This window comes from Aspergillus mulundensis (assembly GCF_003369625.1).
Source record: "Aspergillus mulundensis strain DSM 5745 chromosome Unknown scaffold_0, whole genome shotgun sequence".
Classification (NCBI taxonomy): Eukaryota; Fungi; Ascomycota; class Eurotiomycetes; order Eurotiales; family Aspergillaceae; genus Aspergillus; species Aspergillus mulundensis.
Genome location: NW_020797888.1, coordinates 3,638,554 through 3,657,105, shown reverse-complemented (window position 1 = coordinate 3,657,105; position 18,552 = coordinate 3,638,554). Strand labels below are relative to the sequence as shown.

Here is an 18,552-nt window from a genome sequence, read left to right as displayed (position 1 = left end):
GTATCTTGGCGCCTGCGGCTTTTTTTTTCTTGTTTTCCTTCGGGCGCTTGGATCGGATGCAGGGTATGGATGGCGTTTTCCTTCACGTTGCAGTCAAGTTATGGTTTGTCAGAGTACATTGCACGCTTGTCGATACAGCTGATCGCACGAATGAACTTCGTTTGAGTTACACGTTAGATCCGATCTCCAGGGGCGAAGGGAGCGAGGCTAAACGAAGCCATCCGAACGGCCAACGCGATCCGCAGCGGAGACCGAGGATGACGTAGGTGGAGCCCCGATGATATCATTGCCCTGGACTCGCTTAAAGGCCGATCGCCTCTACATCCACGGGGCATGGCCTCTGCAACTACCATTACGATGTCTTACGACGCGAATCGCTTCAAGAATGCCTTCAGACGACCATCTCTTCAATCTGGCAAAAGAGCGCGAGTTCTATAGGTTCGCTGCGCTCACAAAACACGAGTCTGGTTCCTGCTAACCTGACCGCCACGTGCCTGAAGATTTATTCCGCCGGACCACGTCTCCTACCCCTACGCCCCCTTTGACGCCGCCGGTCGAAAAGCCTTTGTTCCAACACCCTCGCGAGACAATGCCCTGACTTCGTTCGCCCAGCTGGGCGCCATGAGACTCGGTGCCCTGCGTGCAATCATTTCGCTTTTCACTCCGACGCAGCAGTATATCGTTGCCGAGGCGACCGGCTCCCCTGATGACGATATACTAGCAGGATGCTGCGTTCTGCCCATCGAGAAGAGCATCTGCGTGGATATCAGCACGCCCGCTTCGGACCGTCCCAATCCCACGCTGATGCGAGACGGCGCCCTCGTTATCTCGGATCTAGACGAAAGCCAAAATGCAGAGCGGTACGCGATACCGAAACAACTCTTCAACGGCCGATTTTACGTGGGCGTTCCGATCATCACACCGAGGGGAAACACCGTCGGGTCGTATGCGGTTCTTGACCCGCAGCCGCGGCCGTCTGGTGTGGACGACCGGTCGATAGCCTTCATGAGGGACATGGCTGCGACGGTAATGAGATACCTCGACACGATGCACTTGAAGTATGAGCATGCTCAAGCTCGCAAGATGATCGTTGGTCTGGGGAGCTTTGTGGAGGGGAAGGCCACGCTGCGGGATTCGTGGCTGGAGTCGAACGAGCAGGATGGTGCGAGGGGTCGGACTGGCGATGAGGCTGTGGAAGGCCTGTTGAATAAACGCCAGCAGGATTTGCAGGAAGCCCGAGACACCACTCGGCGACAGCTTCCGCACCGTCCGGCTAAGGATGATTCTTCATCTCCCGACAGTGACCGATTGGATACAAAGCCCAAAGACGGGAAGAAGGTGCAAGAAGTACCCGATGTACGACCCGGCAGGCACAGGAGGAAGGAGTCACTGCAGGAAAAGGCCACTTTCCGGGCGGAGCCTTCCAGCGACATTCTTCCCGACGACGATGGCGTGCAAGGTGCGCTGCAAGAGATATTTTCTCGAGCGGCAAACCTGATTCGCGAGTCTATCGCGGTGGAAGGCGTGGCCTTCCTCGACGCTAGGGTCGAGTCCTTCGGTGGCCTGGTGGGATACGAGTTCCATCAGGACCGCGAACCTCGTTCAGGAAGTGATACCACAACGACTAGCGAAGACAGTCTTGACTCCGGCCAAGACGAGAGCACGACCACCTGTCGAACTCTGGGATCTTCTACTTCGCACTTTTCCACCATCGACGCCAATTCCAAATCTGGATCGAAGTTGACGGTTCACAAATACCCGGTCCGTGAAGACTTGCTCAAGGCAATGATGAATCGGTACCCTAGTGGCAAGATATTCAACTACAACGAAGACGGGTCGTTATCAGACGATAGTAACAACAGCGGGTCTACCGCAACCTCGAGGAGATCTGGATCAACCAAGAACTCCAAGAGACGGAAGCGAAGCCACGAGCAGGATGCGGATGACCTGCACAAAGTCCTCGACGGCGCCCGCAGCGTCATCTTTCTGCCGCTGTGGGATTCCCATAAATCAAGGTGGCTGTCAGGGCTGCTTGTCTGGACCAAGACGCCGCACCGTCTCTTCACGGCCGAGAACGAACTTGCGTACCTGCGGGCTTTTGGCAATAGTGTCATGGCCTCGGTGCACAAGCTCGATATCGAAATGGCCGACAAAGCAAAGACCAACCTCGTCAGCAGCATCTCGCATGAACTGAGAAGCCCCTTGCATGGGATTCTCGGCACGGCCGACATCCTGAGCGACACCGCCATGAATGCATTGCAATATGGAATGGTGCACACGATCGAGTCATGTGGAAGAACGCTGTTGGACACGATCAACCATCTGCTGGACTTTACGTACATCGACAAATTCAAGAAAGACCGCGGTCCGAAGCGCAAGCATGCCAAACCGTCCATTCCTTCAGACCAGGACCGAGGAAGCCTCAAGCGCAACCCCTCGAGTAGCAGCGAGAATACCTTTGCCGATACGCAGCTGGATGCGGTCCTCGAAGAGGTTGTCGAAAGCATCTTCGCGGGTCACAGCTTTTATCATCACACGCGAAGAGGCGGCGGTGGGTCAAAGACCGCTGTTATCTCGGCGAAGCAAGTCACCATTATCTTCGACATCCAAGAAGCCGACGAATGGAGATTCTACACGCAAGCGGGATGCTGGAGACGTATCTTGTTGAACGTTTTCAGCAACGCACTCAAATACACGCAGCAAGGATTCGTCTACCTAGGACTGAAGGTGGTGGAAGGGGCAGAGGACGCAGGCCCTCGCCGATCAAGCAATGAGTCCTCGGACTCCGAGACTGGCGCCACCAAGTGCACCGTGGTTCTGACAGTCAAAGACACCGGTCAGGGGATTGGAGCTGCATTCCTGCGTAACGGCCTCTTCACACCTTTCTCGCAAGAAGATGCCCTCGCCCCAGGCAGCGGCCTTGGCCTCTCCATTGTCCGCAAAGCGCTTGCGTCTCTGCACGGGACAATCGAAGTGAGCTCAGAGAAAGACAAAGGCACCGAGATAACCATCCACGTCCCCATGTCTCTTGTCCCATCGACCTCGGACGAATCCTCAACAACCGCAGCATACCGATCCATCCGACAGGAAGCCCAGGGCAAGACGCTCGGCCTAGTCGGATTCGGCTCGTCCCTCGCCTCCGAACGAGACGCGACGCTCTCGAGCTCTCTAACCCGCCTGTGCGAAGAATGGTTCCATCTTTCCGTCAAAAAGGTCTCCCTGAAAGACAACCCGCCGACCGCCTGCGATTTCTACCTGATGGTGCACACGGACCTCGACGACCCCGACGCGGCAGGAAACCAAGCGCTCAACCTCGACGAGCCAAACAAGCTGTCCCCCCTCATCGTCATCTGCCAATCGCCCGAGGCAGCGCATCGGATGTTCGCGAGATCCCAAAGTCACAACCGCGAGTCCATCATCGAGTTCATCAGCCAGCCCTGCGGGCCTCGCAAGCTCGCCAAAACGCTCGAGTTATGTCTCAGGCGCATGGAGGGCAATGACGCAGCCCAGGGCGAGGAGACACGGTGGGTCGAGATCCCCGAGTCCTCGCATCTCCCACTCGACATCGGGCCGCGCGATGCACCAGACGAACGAATGAAAGTCAGCAAACGGCCCGCCACCGAGACCAAAGAAGTGCAAGACGTCGAGGCACAGATTACACACGAAATCAGAGCGCAACAAGCTGGCGAGCAGCAGCAGCACCTCAAGAACTCGCTAACAGAGAGTCTCTCCCCGGCAAGTGAAAAAGCCCCAGACCCAGGCTCCGTCGGCCCCGCAACTCCAACCGAGGAGGCAGGGGCCAAGGGCTCAGACCCAGACTCAAGCAACACCAACCCACCCCCCACCGTCCTCCTCGTCGAAGACAACCGCATCAACCTCGACATCCTAGTCGCCTACACCAAAAAAGAAGGCTGGACCAGCGCCACCGCCCGAAACGGCCTGGAAGCGTACGAGACGTTCGCAGCGCACCCGGGCAAATTCAGCCTGGTGATCATCGACATTTCCATGCCCGTCATGGACGGGTTCGAGGCCAGCCAGAAGATCCGGCAGTTCGAGCGGCGGTATTTCGATGAGTATCCGGAGAAACGGCCGCCTTGGGGTGCGACGACCATCGCGGCGCTGACGGGGCTGGACAGTAAGGATGCGCAGCAGGAGGCGTTTGCGAGCGGGATTAATGTGTTTCTGACGAAGCCGATGAGTCGTGGGAAGGTGAGGGAGTTGTTGAAGTCGTTGTGAGGCATGAGGTGGTGTTTGGTGCGTTCTTGCGAAGACTTGATAGATTTGCTTTTTGATGCGGTTCTAGCAGCATGGGCTTAGAGCTGAGTACTTTTTTTTGTTGACTGTTTTCATACCCTTTGCATACGTGTATATTAGCGGCTGTCATGGAGGTCATGGTACTTGGTTTGGATGAGGTCTAGCAGACCTGATGTAAAATATACTTACCTACTACAGAGAAAAGAACTCCCAATTAAATTCTTCCGATAGTATATCTCGTGTGCTTGCTATGTTACCAGGATTGAGCCCGATAGCCTTCTGCCTGGGTTCTGGCCAAGCTGGGTATATATATCGAGGAGAGTGCAGCCAAGCATATGGATACTGCATGTAGGTATGTATTTATCGACATTATGGTTGAAAGCTGGTAAAAGATGCATGAGGTACTCCCCAGTCAGGTTTTCATTTGCTAATAGACTCACATCTGACAATCCAGAGATCCCCTACACAGTAAACCAGGTAGGTGTTCCACGCGAGCATGCAGATGGATATGGTTAACTGGAATTGCTATTGTACATTGAGGTTAAATAAATCTAGCTACACCCCGGGGTATCCTGAAACGGCCAAACAGCCTCCCACGCCTTTTTCTCGTTCTCATCCCTCGCCTCTCTTTCCAAAAACCTCACCTTCGCAGCCTCAAGCCGCCCACCAACCTCCTCATAGTCACTGAGTGGCACAGCCCCATTCCATCCCGTGTAAGCACCGATCTCGTCAAGGACCTGCGCTTTGCGCTCGATATCCCTGCTCCATTTCTGGAGCTGCTTTTGCTGATCTGCTAGCTCCCGCTCTGAATACTGCAAGGGACAATCAGCAACACTCGGCTGTTGCCCGGCTTCCTCTGCATTATCCGCGATGGTCTGCTTCCAGGTCCTCCCTTGCGCAATTTCGGCCAATACGCTCTGCACGTACGGCTCACCATCGTCGAAGATAGACCCGATGAGCCCGAGTATTTGTCCGGGTAGTGTTTCTCTATATCGGAATACACGGAGAAGCTGCGGCGCGTTGCGCTGGACTTCGATTTCGTACGTGAGCCAGAGGGATTGCGCGAGGAAGAGCTGTTTAGCGGCTTTCTTGGCCTCGGGGTTGAGTGTGTCCAGGTTAGAGGGGAGAACGGGTTTCGTGAATCCTTCTAACTGGGGCCCGTCGTACTCTATTAGGGATGGGTGGTGGGCTGTCAGGAAGAGGGGAGATATAGGCACGGCTTGCCAGTCGATTATGCTTGTGATTTTGGATGGGTTGGTTTCGTCGACGAAGATGTTCTCAGCGTGAAGATCGTTGTGCCAGAGGATGCCGCTTGATATCTTGGTCTCGGTCTCAATTTCTGTGTGCTTCCAGACTCTGGGGATGATATAAGGGAGGACTTTGAGAAAGTCGTCTAGGACGGACAGTTTTGCTTCCTTGGTTGGATGGTACCCGCGGGGGCCGTTGAAAATGCCTTGCTGTGTATCCTGGGGAAACTTGTCGAACTTATGCAGGCAAGCTACTTCTCGGTGGGCGAGAGCTTTCATGAGACTTTCTGCTGAATCCCCTATGACCGATCAGTTCAATATCCATATTGATTACGTGGGGTAACGAACGACATACAAGGACCCCGATGAACATCTACCTCCCCTCTCCGATCATCAAACCAAGACCGTCCAACCGTAGGCCCAATAGCAAAATGCTCGTCAATGGCGATACTTTCCGCAGCAGCCACATCCTCCCGCTTGTACAGTGCGCCGTTTGCCTGGAACCGGGCACGAGCCAGTTTGCAGGTAATGGCAGCAACCTGCTTCACAATAGCCACTTTCTCTCGGCCCTTAAACTGATCCCATACGCGGGCAAGTTCGACTCCTGGCGCCCTTTCCATGACAATGTACTCCGCCCCGAGACTGCTTCCAGAGGCTCTCGAGCAATACCCAAGGACCTTGGGAACAGGAATATTAAGCTTCTCCCGGACCTGCATGAAAACAATCAGTACTCAACGCCAAGGGAATTGTTTAACAAGACCAAAACAGCCCCTCACATATTGCATAGTCGCGACCTCAGAAGCCGTGGTATAATGCGCCATCCCCGCATTCGGATTCGGGATCTTAAGCACGACTTCGCGTCCATCCTGCATCGACGCAAGAAAGACCTTATTGAAATTGCCCTCTTGCAGCTTTGTGACGTTGACGCAGACGGCATTCTGCCCTGCTGCTTCCTCTGCGATCTGGACCAGGGCGTCCAGGTTGAAACGGACGTACCGGCGTGCCAGCTGGGATGGCTCGTTCCACAGCCATCGTTGGCTGGAGGACGCGTAGAATGGCTCGGGGTTGCAGTCTAGCTTTGTTAGTCGTTTACTCTTTGCGAGGGTGATGGTGGGATGGATATAGGTACCTACCAGCGAGTATGGTCTTTGACGCGATTCCCCTGCTGGGGGGTGTGGTGGATGGCCATGGCCGGGGTCGAATGCGGGGAGGAACAGGCTTGAAAACACTAGAGCATAGTTTGGGGGTTCTTAACCTTGCTGACATTTCTAGATGAGATTGGGGAGCAGGAGCGTAAGCGCGTAGATGAGTTGCAGTCGGGATAGAGACGTGTCACGTGGTCTATGGTTAGGTATGTATAGAGACAAGGGTTAGAAAGAAAATGAATGCAATGAATCGAGAAGATACTGGATTGATTGCAGTGGGTTACGCCTTCTCGTATACAAATGTTATCTAAGGGGAGTGCTAGGGTCTAACTACCGTCATCAAACACGCTTCTTATCCCCCGACTCCCCCTTATACCTCACCCCATGACAAACAAGCAAATACTTCGCGAAGACCTCCTGCGCGAAGTCGTCGAAATGATCGTAGCTCGCGCCGAGCCTATACGCCGCCGCTATACCCGAGATACACGCGATCTCGTGCATATTCTATCGCACGACCAATCCATTAGCCACCACTCACCGTATCAATCCGGAGAACGTTTAAGGAGGAGGACAAGAGAGACGTACCACCATCGTCCAAGCCCCCGCAAAAAGCGTCTTATTCGCCAAACTATTAGCAAACATCATCCCCGGCACAACGCGCGCATAATGCTGCCACCGGTGCCCAAACTGGTGCCACCACTTCTTGCCCAGGATCTTGGTCTCGTCGATATCCTCCCACGTCCAGAGGTCCTGGCGGCTTTTATCCAGGAAGATGGTTTGGTAGATATGCTGCTCGTCTGGGAGCGGAGGATTTCCCACGCCCACGGCCTGCCGGAACTGGTGCTGGTAGTTGGAGCAGTCGAAGCCCATCTCGATCTTATCCTGCTCGGTTGCGTAGCTGTGCGTGTAGTACATCGGGTTGAAGCCCGTCCAGCCGTCTTTCTCGCATGTGGACGGTTTCGTCGCGAAGGAGAGTTGCTCTTGGCGCTTTGATGCGGTTTCCGGTGATACTGAGGATGAAGGGGCCGTTGAGACGAGGGAATCGCGGACGCGCGTCTCGAATATGCTGTTGAAGTAGGTGGCGTCGGTATGTGTGACAGTCACATCGTCGAAGAACTTCACGCCGCCCAGCACCCAGCGCTCTTTCCAGTTGGCGTTGCGGCCCAGGAGTCGAAGGGACTCGTCGGCGGGCGTGCAGAGCACCATCGTGTCGAATGCTTCTTTTTTCTCGCCGTCTGGTGTGTGTAGGCTGAGTACGACGCCGTCGTGGTCTCGATGCAGGATCTCGATCTCGGTGTTCAGATGGATCCGCACGCCCTTGATCTCGAGATCGTTCTTCCACGTCTCGTAAAATTCGCCTAGATTCGGAAATGTACACATGGTCGGGAGATTCGTCATTAGGCCTTCGGAGTCATACTCCCACAGTCTCATGGCGGGGTCCTGGAAAAGCCGCTCGAGTAGCGCACAGCTCACATTGGGCGTTTGGTTGCCTGTGCCTAAGAATAGTGCCAGCAGGGGGAGGAGCATGCGATTGCCAAACTCCGTGCTGAACCGAAATAACTTCAGGATTACCTTCACCGGCAAGACGCCCAGTATCGGCAAGGCGTACTTGATGACCTTCATCACGCGCCCTAGCTTCTTGATCTCGGCGCGGAACTCATCGACCAGTGGGCTGGGGAACACATTCGTAAAGAACGCATCGGAGCCCTTCCCGAACGCGACTTGCAATTTCACCTCGTGCGGCTCGTACCCGTAGTCCCGGAAGAACTTGAAGGTGTGCTTGAAGATGCTGCTGCCGCCTTGCACGCCGTCGTTCAGCCAGGATGCGCCGTATTTGTTGGAGTCCAGGGGGAGAGTCGTTGCCTGCCCGCCGGTTTGGGAGACGCTGTCGATGAGCGTGATGTCGAACTTGGAGGGGTGTTTTGCTAGTGTTGCGGCGCAGGACTGGTCTCATTAGAGTTGGTGGAAACTGGAGTGAGAATATAGAGGTAGAGGTACCATTCCTGCTGCGCCGGCGCCAATCACGACGATGCGTTTTCTGTCGGGATTCGCCATGATTGGGACAATCCTCTATGGTTTTGGAGTCCTGGCTGGGAACTGCAATGCAAATACCCGGGGCGGGTTGGTTTTATCGTGTTCGGCGAATCGAGGTGTAGGTGTAGGTGTCATGGTGGTGATGTCATATCGGCAGCATTGTTACATACAGAGATTCAAAGAGGAAAAGGGACGCAGGATGCAGTGATCTACGAATCTCGATTACGACGGATAGATCGACAAATAGGAGCTGTGAGATCTCGATGTACGATCGAATAAAGCCCCTCACTTGTATTAGTTTAGATAGCCAAGAACTAGCCAGTCCCATAATACCTAGACGTAGAGCAAAATCATTCAACGGATATCGGATAGTATCCAGCATTTCTTCCTTTCGAGTCCCGCGATGTATATGTACTAGTCAATCCGCGCTACTGCGCCTTAGGACGACCGCGTTGACGGGGACCACTGCCATTAGCAAGCGAAGACACAATCTCCTCCCCTAAAACATGCAGATTCCAAATAGGGACGACAATCCAAGCGCCACTATACCAATTAGCAGCTAGTCAATGAGTGCAAAGAAGAACCCACTTGAGCAGAATCCAAGCAGTGAGAGGCCAGAACCCATTGTGGCCGATGTTCTCAAAGTTACTGAAGTATTCTTGCAGCCCTATGCGATGTTAGCTGAGCTTTCGATTCTATATGCGATGACCGTGGCCGTACAGTAAAGCACCGTCTTTGAAACCGTGCTCACAGACGAACTAAACGCCGCGAGCAACGCCGTGGACCCCGTCCGCCCCGAGACGACCTTATCCGTAGCCAGAAGCCATGAGATTCCCCCCTGCGTCTCGCGCGAGCCCTTCGATCCAGCCGCAGGCGTTCCGTGCCTGTATACAACGTACAGATAGTACAGGTACCCCGCGGTCTCGACCAGGTTCAGAATAGACTGCGCATTTGTGAATCCGTTCTTCGCATTGAACGCCGGCCACCCGTAGATGTAGTCGACGGTGCCGTACCACTTATAGCCGGACCAGAACGAGTGGTATTTCCCGCCGGGCATGCTGTGCGGGCGCAGGAGACAGTAGCCGGCGTCCCAGAGGACAAGCGGGCACGAGATCAGCAGCCAGAGCGTGGTGATTGTCGTGGGCGTGTGCACCCATCTCCTGGAGGCGGCGCCGCTTGGTTCGGAGGTTGCCGACGACGGGGTTGAAGATTTGGGGGTCGGGGGTGGGAAGTCGCTCGGGTGATGGCGTGTCGAGACCATGTTGGGGACCTAAGCTTAATCTGGGGTCTGGGGTGTGAGCTTAATTGTCTAGCGCAGACGGAGATGGGGGCCGAGACGAACGGGTGTAAGACTATGTAGGTAGACGCGACAGAGATCGTGGAGTTCAGGATGAATTCCTGTTTGGTGAGAGGAAGGGGGAGGAATGTCTGGAGCTCGAGGTGAACCGCGCGATCCGGTGTGACGTCGCTCCGTATTCAGTGCCACTCCCATCCCTCTGGACCCATCCTGCTTCATCGCGGCATTGTGCTAAAACAAGCTGGACTATTGTTTGATCTGCAGATCTAGCATGCCATTACAGGCCAGAAGACGGCCAAGATAATTGCTCCAGCAGCCCACACCGAAATCCGCTCGAATCCGCAGAGGAAGACGCGAATGGGAGAAGGTCACGTGAGTTTCCTCTCGATCGGATTCTTCTTTCTCGCGGACTCTCGATCCGCGGGGAATTTATCGCGTTGCACCAGATCGCTCGGAGACAAAATGGACTCAGCCGTGGAGAAGAAGGTAACACGCCAATCGAATCTATCAATCGCATTTCTCACCTGCCTAGCGTCTAGATAAGCTTGCCCGCGTTAGGGAGAACCAGCGCAAATCAAGAGCGCGGAAACAGGACCACCTCCAGGATCTGGAACGGAAGGTCCTTAGCCTCCAACGAGAGCTCGACCGGAGGGATGTCGAAAACAGGCTAGCTGTCCAAAGACTAGAGGCCGAGAATCGAAAACTAAGAGATCTGCACCTGTTCCTGGGGGTTCCACCTGATGCCCTCGAGGAGTATTTGCGGATCGTTGACGACCCGGTCATGGCCCAGAAGGTTGCGATTCCGGCACTTCAACGACCCCAAGGATCCCAAATGCAGCCTGAGAAGGTCAAATGGACGCAGCCTGAGCCGAATCCCAGGACCGACACTCCGTTAGGCCACGAGTCTGTGGTCGGTACATGCCAGCCCAGCACGAGTGAACCTCGATGTAGACAACCCAGAGCAACGCCGCTTCCTCCTTTCTGTGCATGCTCAGCCGACGAGGGGCCGGAGTCTCTGCCGATCAGCGAGCGAGTCCTCAACACGACTTTCTGCGCCATTGCCGAGAAACTGGTGAACCAGTACAACGCTCGCGGCGTCGACGTCTCGGAAATCCAGGCGAAGCTCCGCAAAGGCTTCTTCCGCAGCAGCTCCGAAGAAGGATGCCGAGTCCAGAACCAGGTCCTATTCCAAGTCTTGGATGAAATCAGTGGTCATTAAGCCTACGACTATATACAGAACGCGCATCACGCCCACTTCTGTCGTCTAGCGACCCATTTGACCACGTACACCAACCCCAGCAATACCGGGACCTCAATCAGCGGACCAACCGTCGCAGCTAAGGCCTGGTCACTATCTACCCCAAACGCCGCGATCGCCACCGCAATCGCCAGCTCAAAGTTATTGCTCGCGGCCGTAAAGCTCTGCGTGCAGGACAGCTTATACCCGAATCCGAACCGCCTCGTCACCGCAAGCGTCACCAGGAAAATAACCGCGAAGTAGACGATCAGCGGCGCGGCTACCCGCACCACAGAGACGATCGAATGCACCACTTGCTTCCCCTGCGACGCGAACAGCACGAGGATGGTAAACAGCAGCCCGATCAGCGACCAGGGGCTCAGCCATCGCAGGAACTGCCGCTCGTACCACTCCGCGCTTATCAGGAACCGCAGGGTGAAGCGCGTGACGATGGCTGCGCCCAGCGGGATACCGAGGAAGACGCCGACGCTCTTCGCGGCGAGCGAGTAGTCGATGCTGATACCTTCGTCGGAGCCGCCGATCACATTGATGAAGAAGATGGCCAGTGGTGCGAAGAGCACCATCTGCAGAATCGAGTTGATGGCCACCAGGATCGCGCAGTAGTCGCCGTCGCCGCCGGCCAGTCCGGTCCAGACGAGCACCTTACGTTTGTCAGTCATGACCTCAACAAATGTCGGCAAATCCATACCATCGCAATACACCGCGCAATGCCCACCAAGATCAACCCCTCCCTGAGACCCCTCTCATCCGGGAGAAACGCCCACGCCAGGCCAAGCTACAACCATCAGCCTTTCCAACTCTGCCAGAAACAAGGATCGGGAATCATACCATAAACAACGGCGCAACAACCCAATTCACCAACACACTAAACGCAACCTGGACCCAAAGGCTCTTCTGCGCGAACGACCGGTGCAGCGTCTCAAACCGCACCTTGCACAGAATCGGGTACATCATGACCAGCAAACCGACCGCTACGCGCGTCAGCTACACCATTTTCGTACTTGTGAGGGAAGGAGAAGAGCTACCAATCGGCACCGAAACATCCACGAACTTCCCCCTCTGCAGCGCCTCGCTCGTATTCGGGACGAAGTTGCCCAGGATGATGCCGATAGCCATGGCGAGGAAGATCCAGAGGGCTAGGAAGCGGTCGAGCAGGCCGAGCTGTTTGAAGGCTGAAACTGGGCCGGTGTCTGGGGTGCCGTCGTCGTTGTCTGGTGGGTATCCAGCGCATGATGGTGCTTGTGCTGGGGCAGGGGCTGTTTCCGGGTCGCGGGGTTGTTTCTCGAGATCCATGTTGAAAATTGCGCTTCGCTCTGAGTGTTGTAGGGGACTTGGATGGGTATTGCGATATCTGTCTGGATACTTTCTGCTTGATATCTGTGCCATACTGTTGCTGAAGAAATGCGTCGCCCAATCACGGGCAAGCAGTGACATCTTCTTCTTCACGTGATTGGCTTGGCCCCACTCGCCGAGAACCCTTAAATGTGGGGCAGTATACACCGTTCGGTTGTAAGGAGTCCATGGATTCGTAGTACAGTTCTCACGGAATTGCATTAGTAGGAGAAAACTTTGAAGGTTGATATATATCATGGAATACTTCACATCTTTGATAATGAATCATACTACAGACTCATCACATCAGAGAAAGTATTGCTACATATACCCATCCTCATCAAAATCATCAAAAATCCAATTCTCCTCTATCTCTTTCCTCTCCTGATCCGTTTCCGCCGCGTCAAGTGCATTCCTCCTCAATGTCCTTTCCCTTGCCTTAACCTCCTCATACTGGTCAACATGAACCCAGCCCTCATTCCCAGCCCCAATCACATCCCGGCACAATCTGAACTGCTCATCTGCCTCAGCTTGAGCGCGCGCTAGTCTGAAGCACTCAGTTGACTCGGCGTCGGAGTATACCAGTGGACAAGGTGGCGCATTGCCACCTGTACCATTGATATTTGTCCACTTCTGCGAGAGTGTAATCAGATCCGACTTGAGCGATACATTATCGCCTTCCCAGGGCTCGCTGGCATGATGAAAGATCCGTCGTCTCAGCGTGCTGAACCCATGGGCCAGGGCATCGTAGTGCTCGGTGTTCATCTGCGAGGTCATTTTGACGTAGAGGTAGTGAAGCTGACGCTTACGGAAGAGGTCGGCTTGAGCATATTGCTCTTGTGGTTCCAGGTCGTTGAAATTGGCCGGCACGGTCGGTTCCGTTAGAGACTCGGAGATCTCGTCGCCGTAGTTTTGGATGCTGTTGGGGATGGCGCATTGTAGGAATAGGGGGAGAATTGCGGTGTGCTGCCAGTCGATCAGCGCGGTGATTTCGAGTTCGTTTGTGACGAAGATGTTGTTGGGTTGGAGATCTGGATGTCGGAGGACGGGGCGCTGCAGGGCTGGATTATTGTGGGGAGTAAGACTCGGTGCGATCTGGAGATATTGGTTGAGGGTTGCGATGTGGTCGAGGTGCGATTGGGGCTGGTAGTTGTAGGTCTCTCTGCGGAGACGCTGGAAGGGCTGGAGAGGTTGGCCGAATTGGGACAGGTATGCAATCTCCTTTTTTGCACCGGCTGTTAATGCTGTGAGGGTATCTTGATCTGTATACATTAAATTGATTTCTGATGTGAGCCAGTAGATACTCACATGGTCCACGGTCTACTTGTAAGCTCGACCTCCTCCCGTACACCAGCCCAAGCGATGTCTCCGGACCGATGCAGAAGCGGCCTGCGCTGGTTGTCGGGCTCGCAACGATGACCTTGGTATGCTCAGGCAGGTCGGAGCAGTAATACAGACTCCCGCTCGCTGGAAATCGCAGCGCAAACAATCGCGACTCGACCTGCACCAGCTGCGTAAGCAATCTGGACCTCTGCTTCTCAGTCAGGTCGAACCATATGTCACCCAGGTTGTGTCCTGGCATAAGTTCCATGAAAATGTATTCCGTCTCCGCAGGGTTATCGGCAGTTGCAGAGTAGCCGTAGACCTGGGGGACTGGGATGTCATGAGCACGGAGATAATCCATGGTCGCGACTTCACTGGCGATGACCAAGGATTTGGGCTGAGTTACAGGATAAGGAATCCGTGCCACGAATCGAAATGTATCTCGCATCGTCACGAGAAAGGTCCTGTTGAACCCTCCCTCGGCTAGCTTCTCGAAACCAACCACGTCTTCTTCCTTCTGGCCGATTGATGACGCTGCCAGGCGCTTAAGCTCCGGAACGTTGAAGATTCGCCTTCTCTCCCGGTGCCGTAGGGCGTCATTGTAGCTACGCTGGATCAGTTATGGAAGGTTATTGCGATAGGGAAAGAACATACATCCACCGGCCTGACGTGTAGTCGAATAGATCAGAACGAGAGGCCTTGGTGTGGGTAGTAGAGAAAAGACGGACTTTGATCCCATTTGTCTTAGAAAGGCAGAAAGAGAGACGTGGGCGCTTAGGCATACTTTATTTTGACGAGGAAGTCACCCGTGGAGGTCCGGGCAGAAGGTTGTTTTCGATTAGGCTGTCTCTTAGGACATGCCCGCATGAGATTACCGTAGGTTGGCATGCAGCTAGTCCTAACTAGGATGGTTGGGCTTCGCTGGGCAAGGTAGGTTGTTCGAACAATGACATGGCTATGTGATGGAGTGGGCCTTGAATAGATGTCCTCTTTCTATGTATGACAAAAGGTTACATGTCTTCTCTTGAACCACTCTGAAACCAGAGCAAGCTGCGATTACTTCAAGTTTCTAGATTCTATCTTTATCTGAGATACCTACCCCAGGACATCATCTTGAAAGGAGCCTAGCTACGGTTTATACCTTCACCTTCCACCTCCACCTCCACTCCAACAAAGCCCATCTCGACAACGCAAGCGCAACAAACCCAACCAGCAGCACCGCCGAATAGAACCCAATGAGCACCCTGGGCGTGGTTGACTGCAGCAGATCGCCCCCAACAGGAACCGTCAAGAGGACCCCAAACGCCGCCACAAAGTAGATGGTGCCATAGTAGCGTCCGTACTCTTCTGTTCTGCATAACTGGCCGGCGCACACCGGCGCCAGCGAGAGCCACCCGCCAGAGCCGAATCCAAATACCGCAACGACAGCGAGCAGTGTTGTCTCGTCGCGGGTGCCGAAGGGCAGCCACACGGCCGCCATGGCTACCATTGTGACTACTACTAGACACAGCAGGATGTTAAAGCGCCCAAACAGGTCGGCGGCAACTCCGGGAAAGACTCTGCCCAGCAAGCTCATGCTGTTCAAGACGGTGAGGGAGTAGAACTGGATGTCTGTGGACATTCCGGCAAAGCGCACGTACGTTGGTAGTAGTGCGGCACAGCCGAAGATGATGAACTCGAAGGAGAACACGGCCACGGTCAGGAAGCAGAGGCGCAGTGACTTGAACGCGCGGAAGTCAATCGTTGCTTTGCTGGCGCTGCCACTTAGGGGTAGTCGTCCACGGACTAGGATTACACCTAGCGCATAACATCCTAGCGCGATGAAGGCGACCACGCGGATGGCAATTGTCCAACCATACCGCGGGAATAGCGCCCGTAGAACGAGTGGTAGGATCGCTCCGCCGGCAGAGGATCCCGCCATGCAGAGGCCGGACGCAAGCGCGCGCCGGCGATAAAACCAGTGGCTCAGGACAGCAATCGACACGGTGGTAATAACTGCGGCGGCGATTCCTCCAAGCACGGACAAACACAGGATGAAGTGCCAGTACTTGGTGCATTCTGCGAGCAGCATGTACGACATGAAGCTGGCCAGCGACCCGCAAATCAACAGAGTCCGTGGTCCATATCGATCAAAAAGAGGACCAACTTGGACTCCGAGGAATAGAGTCAGAAACACCAGGATGGCAGTGATCCAGCCTACGTCGCGGACACTATACCCGGCAAGCTGGTTCGTGCTGATATATTCTTGAACAGAACCAACTGCAGAATTGTCAGCAGGACATTTGCTACTATTCTTCCGGTGGGAACTCACTGGCAGTCTGAAAACCAAACGAGGGAAACATGAGTAAACAGGACCCCAGTAGGCAGGTCCATGCCTGTCGGCCACCCTCGGGAAAGGCCCAGGTTACTGCATGACTCTCAGCTTCAGCCACTGACTCGGCCTCAAAGGCCGCAGGAACTTCTTGCCGAGCAGCTCGACGCATTTCGGAAAGTATCGGTCTGAGACCAAATGATTCTGGTCATCAGGCACGTCTACTTATAGAGTGCATGCTGCCCATAAGCGGGTTGTAGTCCGTAGGGCGCGCCCCACAATAGTTCGGTCGTTGTCAGTGGGGTCTCCGACCGTGGCCAGGGCCTCAGACTGGATAAGAGCCTGCTCAGAACTATCGATGTTGAATTGATGAGGGTTATTGAAGTTGATTTAGGCTGTGGGCGCCTGCCTGCGATAAGCTGACGGGAGGGCCGTGGTTGATCGCTAAGTCCGGAATGGTCCAATGCTGCTTCCCCGCAAGTTCGTCGCACAATCCACCTTACTTCCTCAACCACCTTGAGGATGGCCCCGGCCCTGCAGCATGGCGACAGCAGCGCAATTGAAGCGTCCCAAGCGCTGCAAAAGGTCGATCGGCGTCTGATTCCCCTCCTGTTCATCACCTACATGCTCGCCTTCATGGACAAAACAATCCTGTCCAGTGCGGCAGTTTTTGGCCTGATCGAGGATACAGTGAGTTCGGTTTCCATTCATCAGAGTGGCGACTGACAATATAGCACCTGGTCGGACAGCAGTATAGCTGGGTATCGAGTGCATTCTACTTCGGTTATTTGCTCTGGGAATGGGTATGCTCACCTAGGTCCGGTCTTCCGTCACTACAGCTGACAGACATTAAGCCCACCAACTTCCTCATCCCACGCGTCCCCGTGGCAAAATACCTAGCTGCGAATACGTTCTTCTGGGGGACCGTGGTCGCTTTGACTGCCGCTTGTGTCAACTATGGCGGCTTGCTAATGGTCCGGTTTATGCTAGGGGTCGCAGAAGCAACCATAACGCCGGCGTTCATGTTCATCACTACCACGTGGTATACCCGCGATGAGATACCTATACGAACCGGTATCTGGTTCTCGGGAAATTCCTTTGGTGGGCTTATGGCCAGTCTTTTGGCGTACGGCGTCGGCCATATAGAACACCCTCTGCGTCCATGGATGTGGCTTTTCATGATCCTTGGGGTAGTCACTTTCTTCTGGGCCTTCGTCATTCTAGCCTTACTCCCAGACAGCATTTCGAATGCGACTTTTTTGACCGAGGGAGAGAAAGCGTTCATATCAGATCGCGTCGTCATTGCCGGAACAGGACGCACAGAGGGGACTAAATGGAACACAGAGCAGGCATTCGAGTGTTTCCGAGACCCTAAAACATGGCATCTCCTTGGAATTGTCACTCTGCTCCAGATACCCAACGGAGGCATCCAGAACTTTGCGAACCTGGTCATCAAGTCCTTCGGGTTCACGGCCTTGGAATCCACCTTGATCAATATCCCTGTGAGCCTCATCAGCGCCGGGACAATCACCCTCACCGGATGGCTCGCGGGTCGATTTCGGAACATCAACTGCATCCTCATTGCGTGCATCCTGGCAATATCAGGCCTCGGAAGCACCCTGGTCTATGCCCGGGTATACCACGTTTCCCTCGGCATCCAGCTCTTGGGATATTTCCTCCTTGCCGCGGGCCCTGGCGCGCTGCCTCTGACCATGTCCCTGGCGCAGACCAACTACATGGGCGTTACCAAGAAGATGACCATGACGGGATCGATGTTCGTCGCATACTGCGTGGGAAATATCGCAGGCCCTCACTTGTTCCGCGCTCGCGAAGAAGGCCATGAGACCTCGTTCCGGTCCATTCTCATTTGCTATGCGCTTGCAGCGGTGTTGACCTTTTCCCTGTACTTGTATCTGCGACGCCTTAATTCCCGACGTGATCGTGAAGAAGGTATGGTAAACACCGGCTCCGCTGGAGTCCCCCAGCAGCCAGGTGGCCGTCAAACGGGTAGCACGGAAGTATCTCCGCTCATCCGGACCCTCTCGAGGCAGGATGATGGCGATGATGTGACCGACTGGAACACATTCGAGTTTCGCTACCGTCTCTAGATAGACCTTGTCAATATACTCCGTAGATGATTTAACAACCGAAATGAGAGCCGCGTCCGGGCGATCCCGGCTAAAGCCCGATAATTGGGACAGAACTAGACTTGATCAACAGCAATAGAGCTCCATAATGTTGCTTCTGCTGCGCTGGTTCGCCCAAACAATAGGTTCTTCGGGTCCGCCCAATGGCGATCAGTGCATTCGCCCATGACATCGAGTCACATTGTTCTAAAGAACTTCGGACAA

At 54.6% G+C, this 18,552-nt stretch overlaps 8 protein-coding genes across 8 annotated transcripts; 3 read left to right on the top strand and 5 right to left on the bottom strand.

Moving 5' to 3' along the window:
* Positions 1-385: 385 nt before the first annotated feature.
* DSM5745_00940 (uncharacterized protein) lies at positions 386-4,236 on the top strand (the record flags this gene model as incomplete). Its single annotated transcript, XM_026742956.1, has 2 exons — positions 386-438; positions 501-4,236. The coding sequence occupies 2 exons, from the start codon at positions 386-388 to the stop codon at positions 4,234-4,236; spliced, it is 3,789 nt and encodes a 1,262-aa protein (XP_026608801.1).
* Positions 4,237-4,805: 569 nt separating this feature from the next.
* On the bottom strand, positions 4,806-6,767 carry DSM5745_00939 (uncharacterized protein; the record flags this gene model as incomplete). Its single annotated transcript, XM_026742955.1, has 4 exons — positions 4,806-5,800; positions 5,857-6,211; positions 6,278-6,573; positions 6,635-6,767. 4 exons carry the CDS (start codon positions 6,765-6,767, stop codon positions 4,806-4,808), a joined length of 1,779 nt encoding a protein of 592 aa, XP_026608800.1.
* Positions 6,768-6,985: 218 nt separating this feature from the next.
* DSM5745_00938 (putative flavin-containing amine oxidasedehydrogenase) lies at positions 6,986-8,701 on the bottom strand (the record flags this gene model as incomplete). The annotated part of the gene is made up of 3 exons (XM_026742954.1): positions 6,986-7,150; positions 7,232-8,590; positions 8,645-8,701. The coding sequence occupies 3 exons, from the start codon at positions 8,699-8,701 to the stop codon at positions 6,986-6,988; spliced, it is 1,581 nt and encodes a 526-aa protein (XP_026608799.1).
* Positions 8,702-9,108: 407 nt separating this feature from the next.
* Positions 9,109-9,941, bottom strand: DSM5745_00937 (uncharacterized protein; the record flags this gene model as incomplete). Its single annotated transcript, XM_026742953.1, has 3 exons — positions 9,109-9,223; positions 9,269-9,347; positions 9,401-9,941. 3 exons carry the CDS (start codon positions 9,939-9,941, stop codon positions 9,109-9,111), a joined length of 735 nt encoding a protein of 244 aa, XP_026608798.1.
* Positions 9,942-10,439: 498 nt separating this feature from the next.
* Positions 10,440-11,478, top strand: DSM5745_00936 (bZIP transcription factor; the record flags this gene model as incomplete). Its single annotated transcript, XM_026742952.1, has 3 exons — positions 10,440-10,463; positions 10,510-11,157; positions 11,215-11,478. 3 exons carry the CDS (start codon positions 10,440-10,442, stop codon positions 11,476-11,478), a joined length of 936 nt encoding a protein of 311 aa, XP_026608797.1.
* A 1,410-nt stretch (positions 11,479-12,888) lies between these two features.
* Positions 12,889-14,672, bottom strand: DSM5745_00935 (uncharacterized protein; the record flags this gene model as incomplete). Its single annotated transcript, XM_026742951.1, has 3 exons — positions 12,889-13,829; positions 13,876-14,495; positions 14,545-14,672. 3 exons carry the CDS (start codon positions 14,670-14,672, stop codon positions 12,889-12,891), a joined length of 1,689 nt encoding a protein of 562 aa, XP_026608796.1.
* Positions 14,673-15,025: 353 nt separating this feature from the next.
* DSM5745_00934 (putative MFS monocarboxylate transporter) lies at positions 15,026-16,373 on the bottom strand (the record flags this gene model as incomplete). Its single annotated transcript, XM_026742950.1, has 2 exons — positions 15,026-16,149; positions 16,202-16,373. The coding sequence occupies 2 exons, from the start codon at positions 16,371-16,373 to the stop codon at positions 15,026-15,028; spliced, it is 1,296 nt and encodes a 431-aa protein (XP_026608795.1).
* A 350-nt stretch (positions 16,374-16,723) lies between these two features.
* Positions 16,724-18,309, top strand: DSM5745_00933 (uncharacterized protein; the record flags this gene model as incomplete). Its single annotated transcript, XM_026742949.1, has 2 exons — positions 16,724-16,891; positions 16,936-18,309. 2 exons carry the CDS (start codon positions 16,724-16,726, stop codon positions 18,307-18,309), a joined length of 1,542 nt encoding a protein of 513 aa, XP_026608794.1.
* Positions 18,310-18,552: the final 243 nt, after the last annotated feature.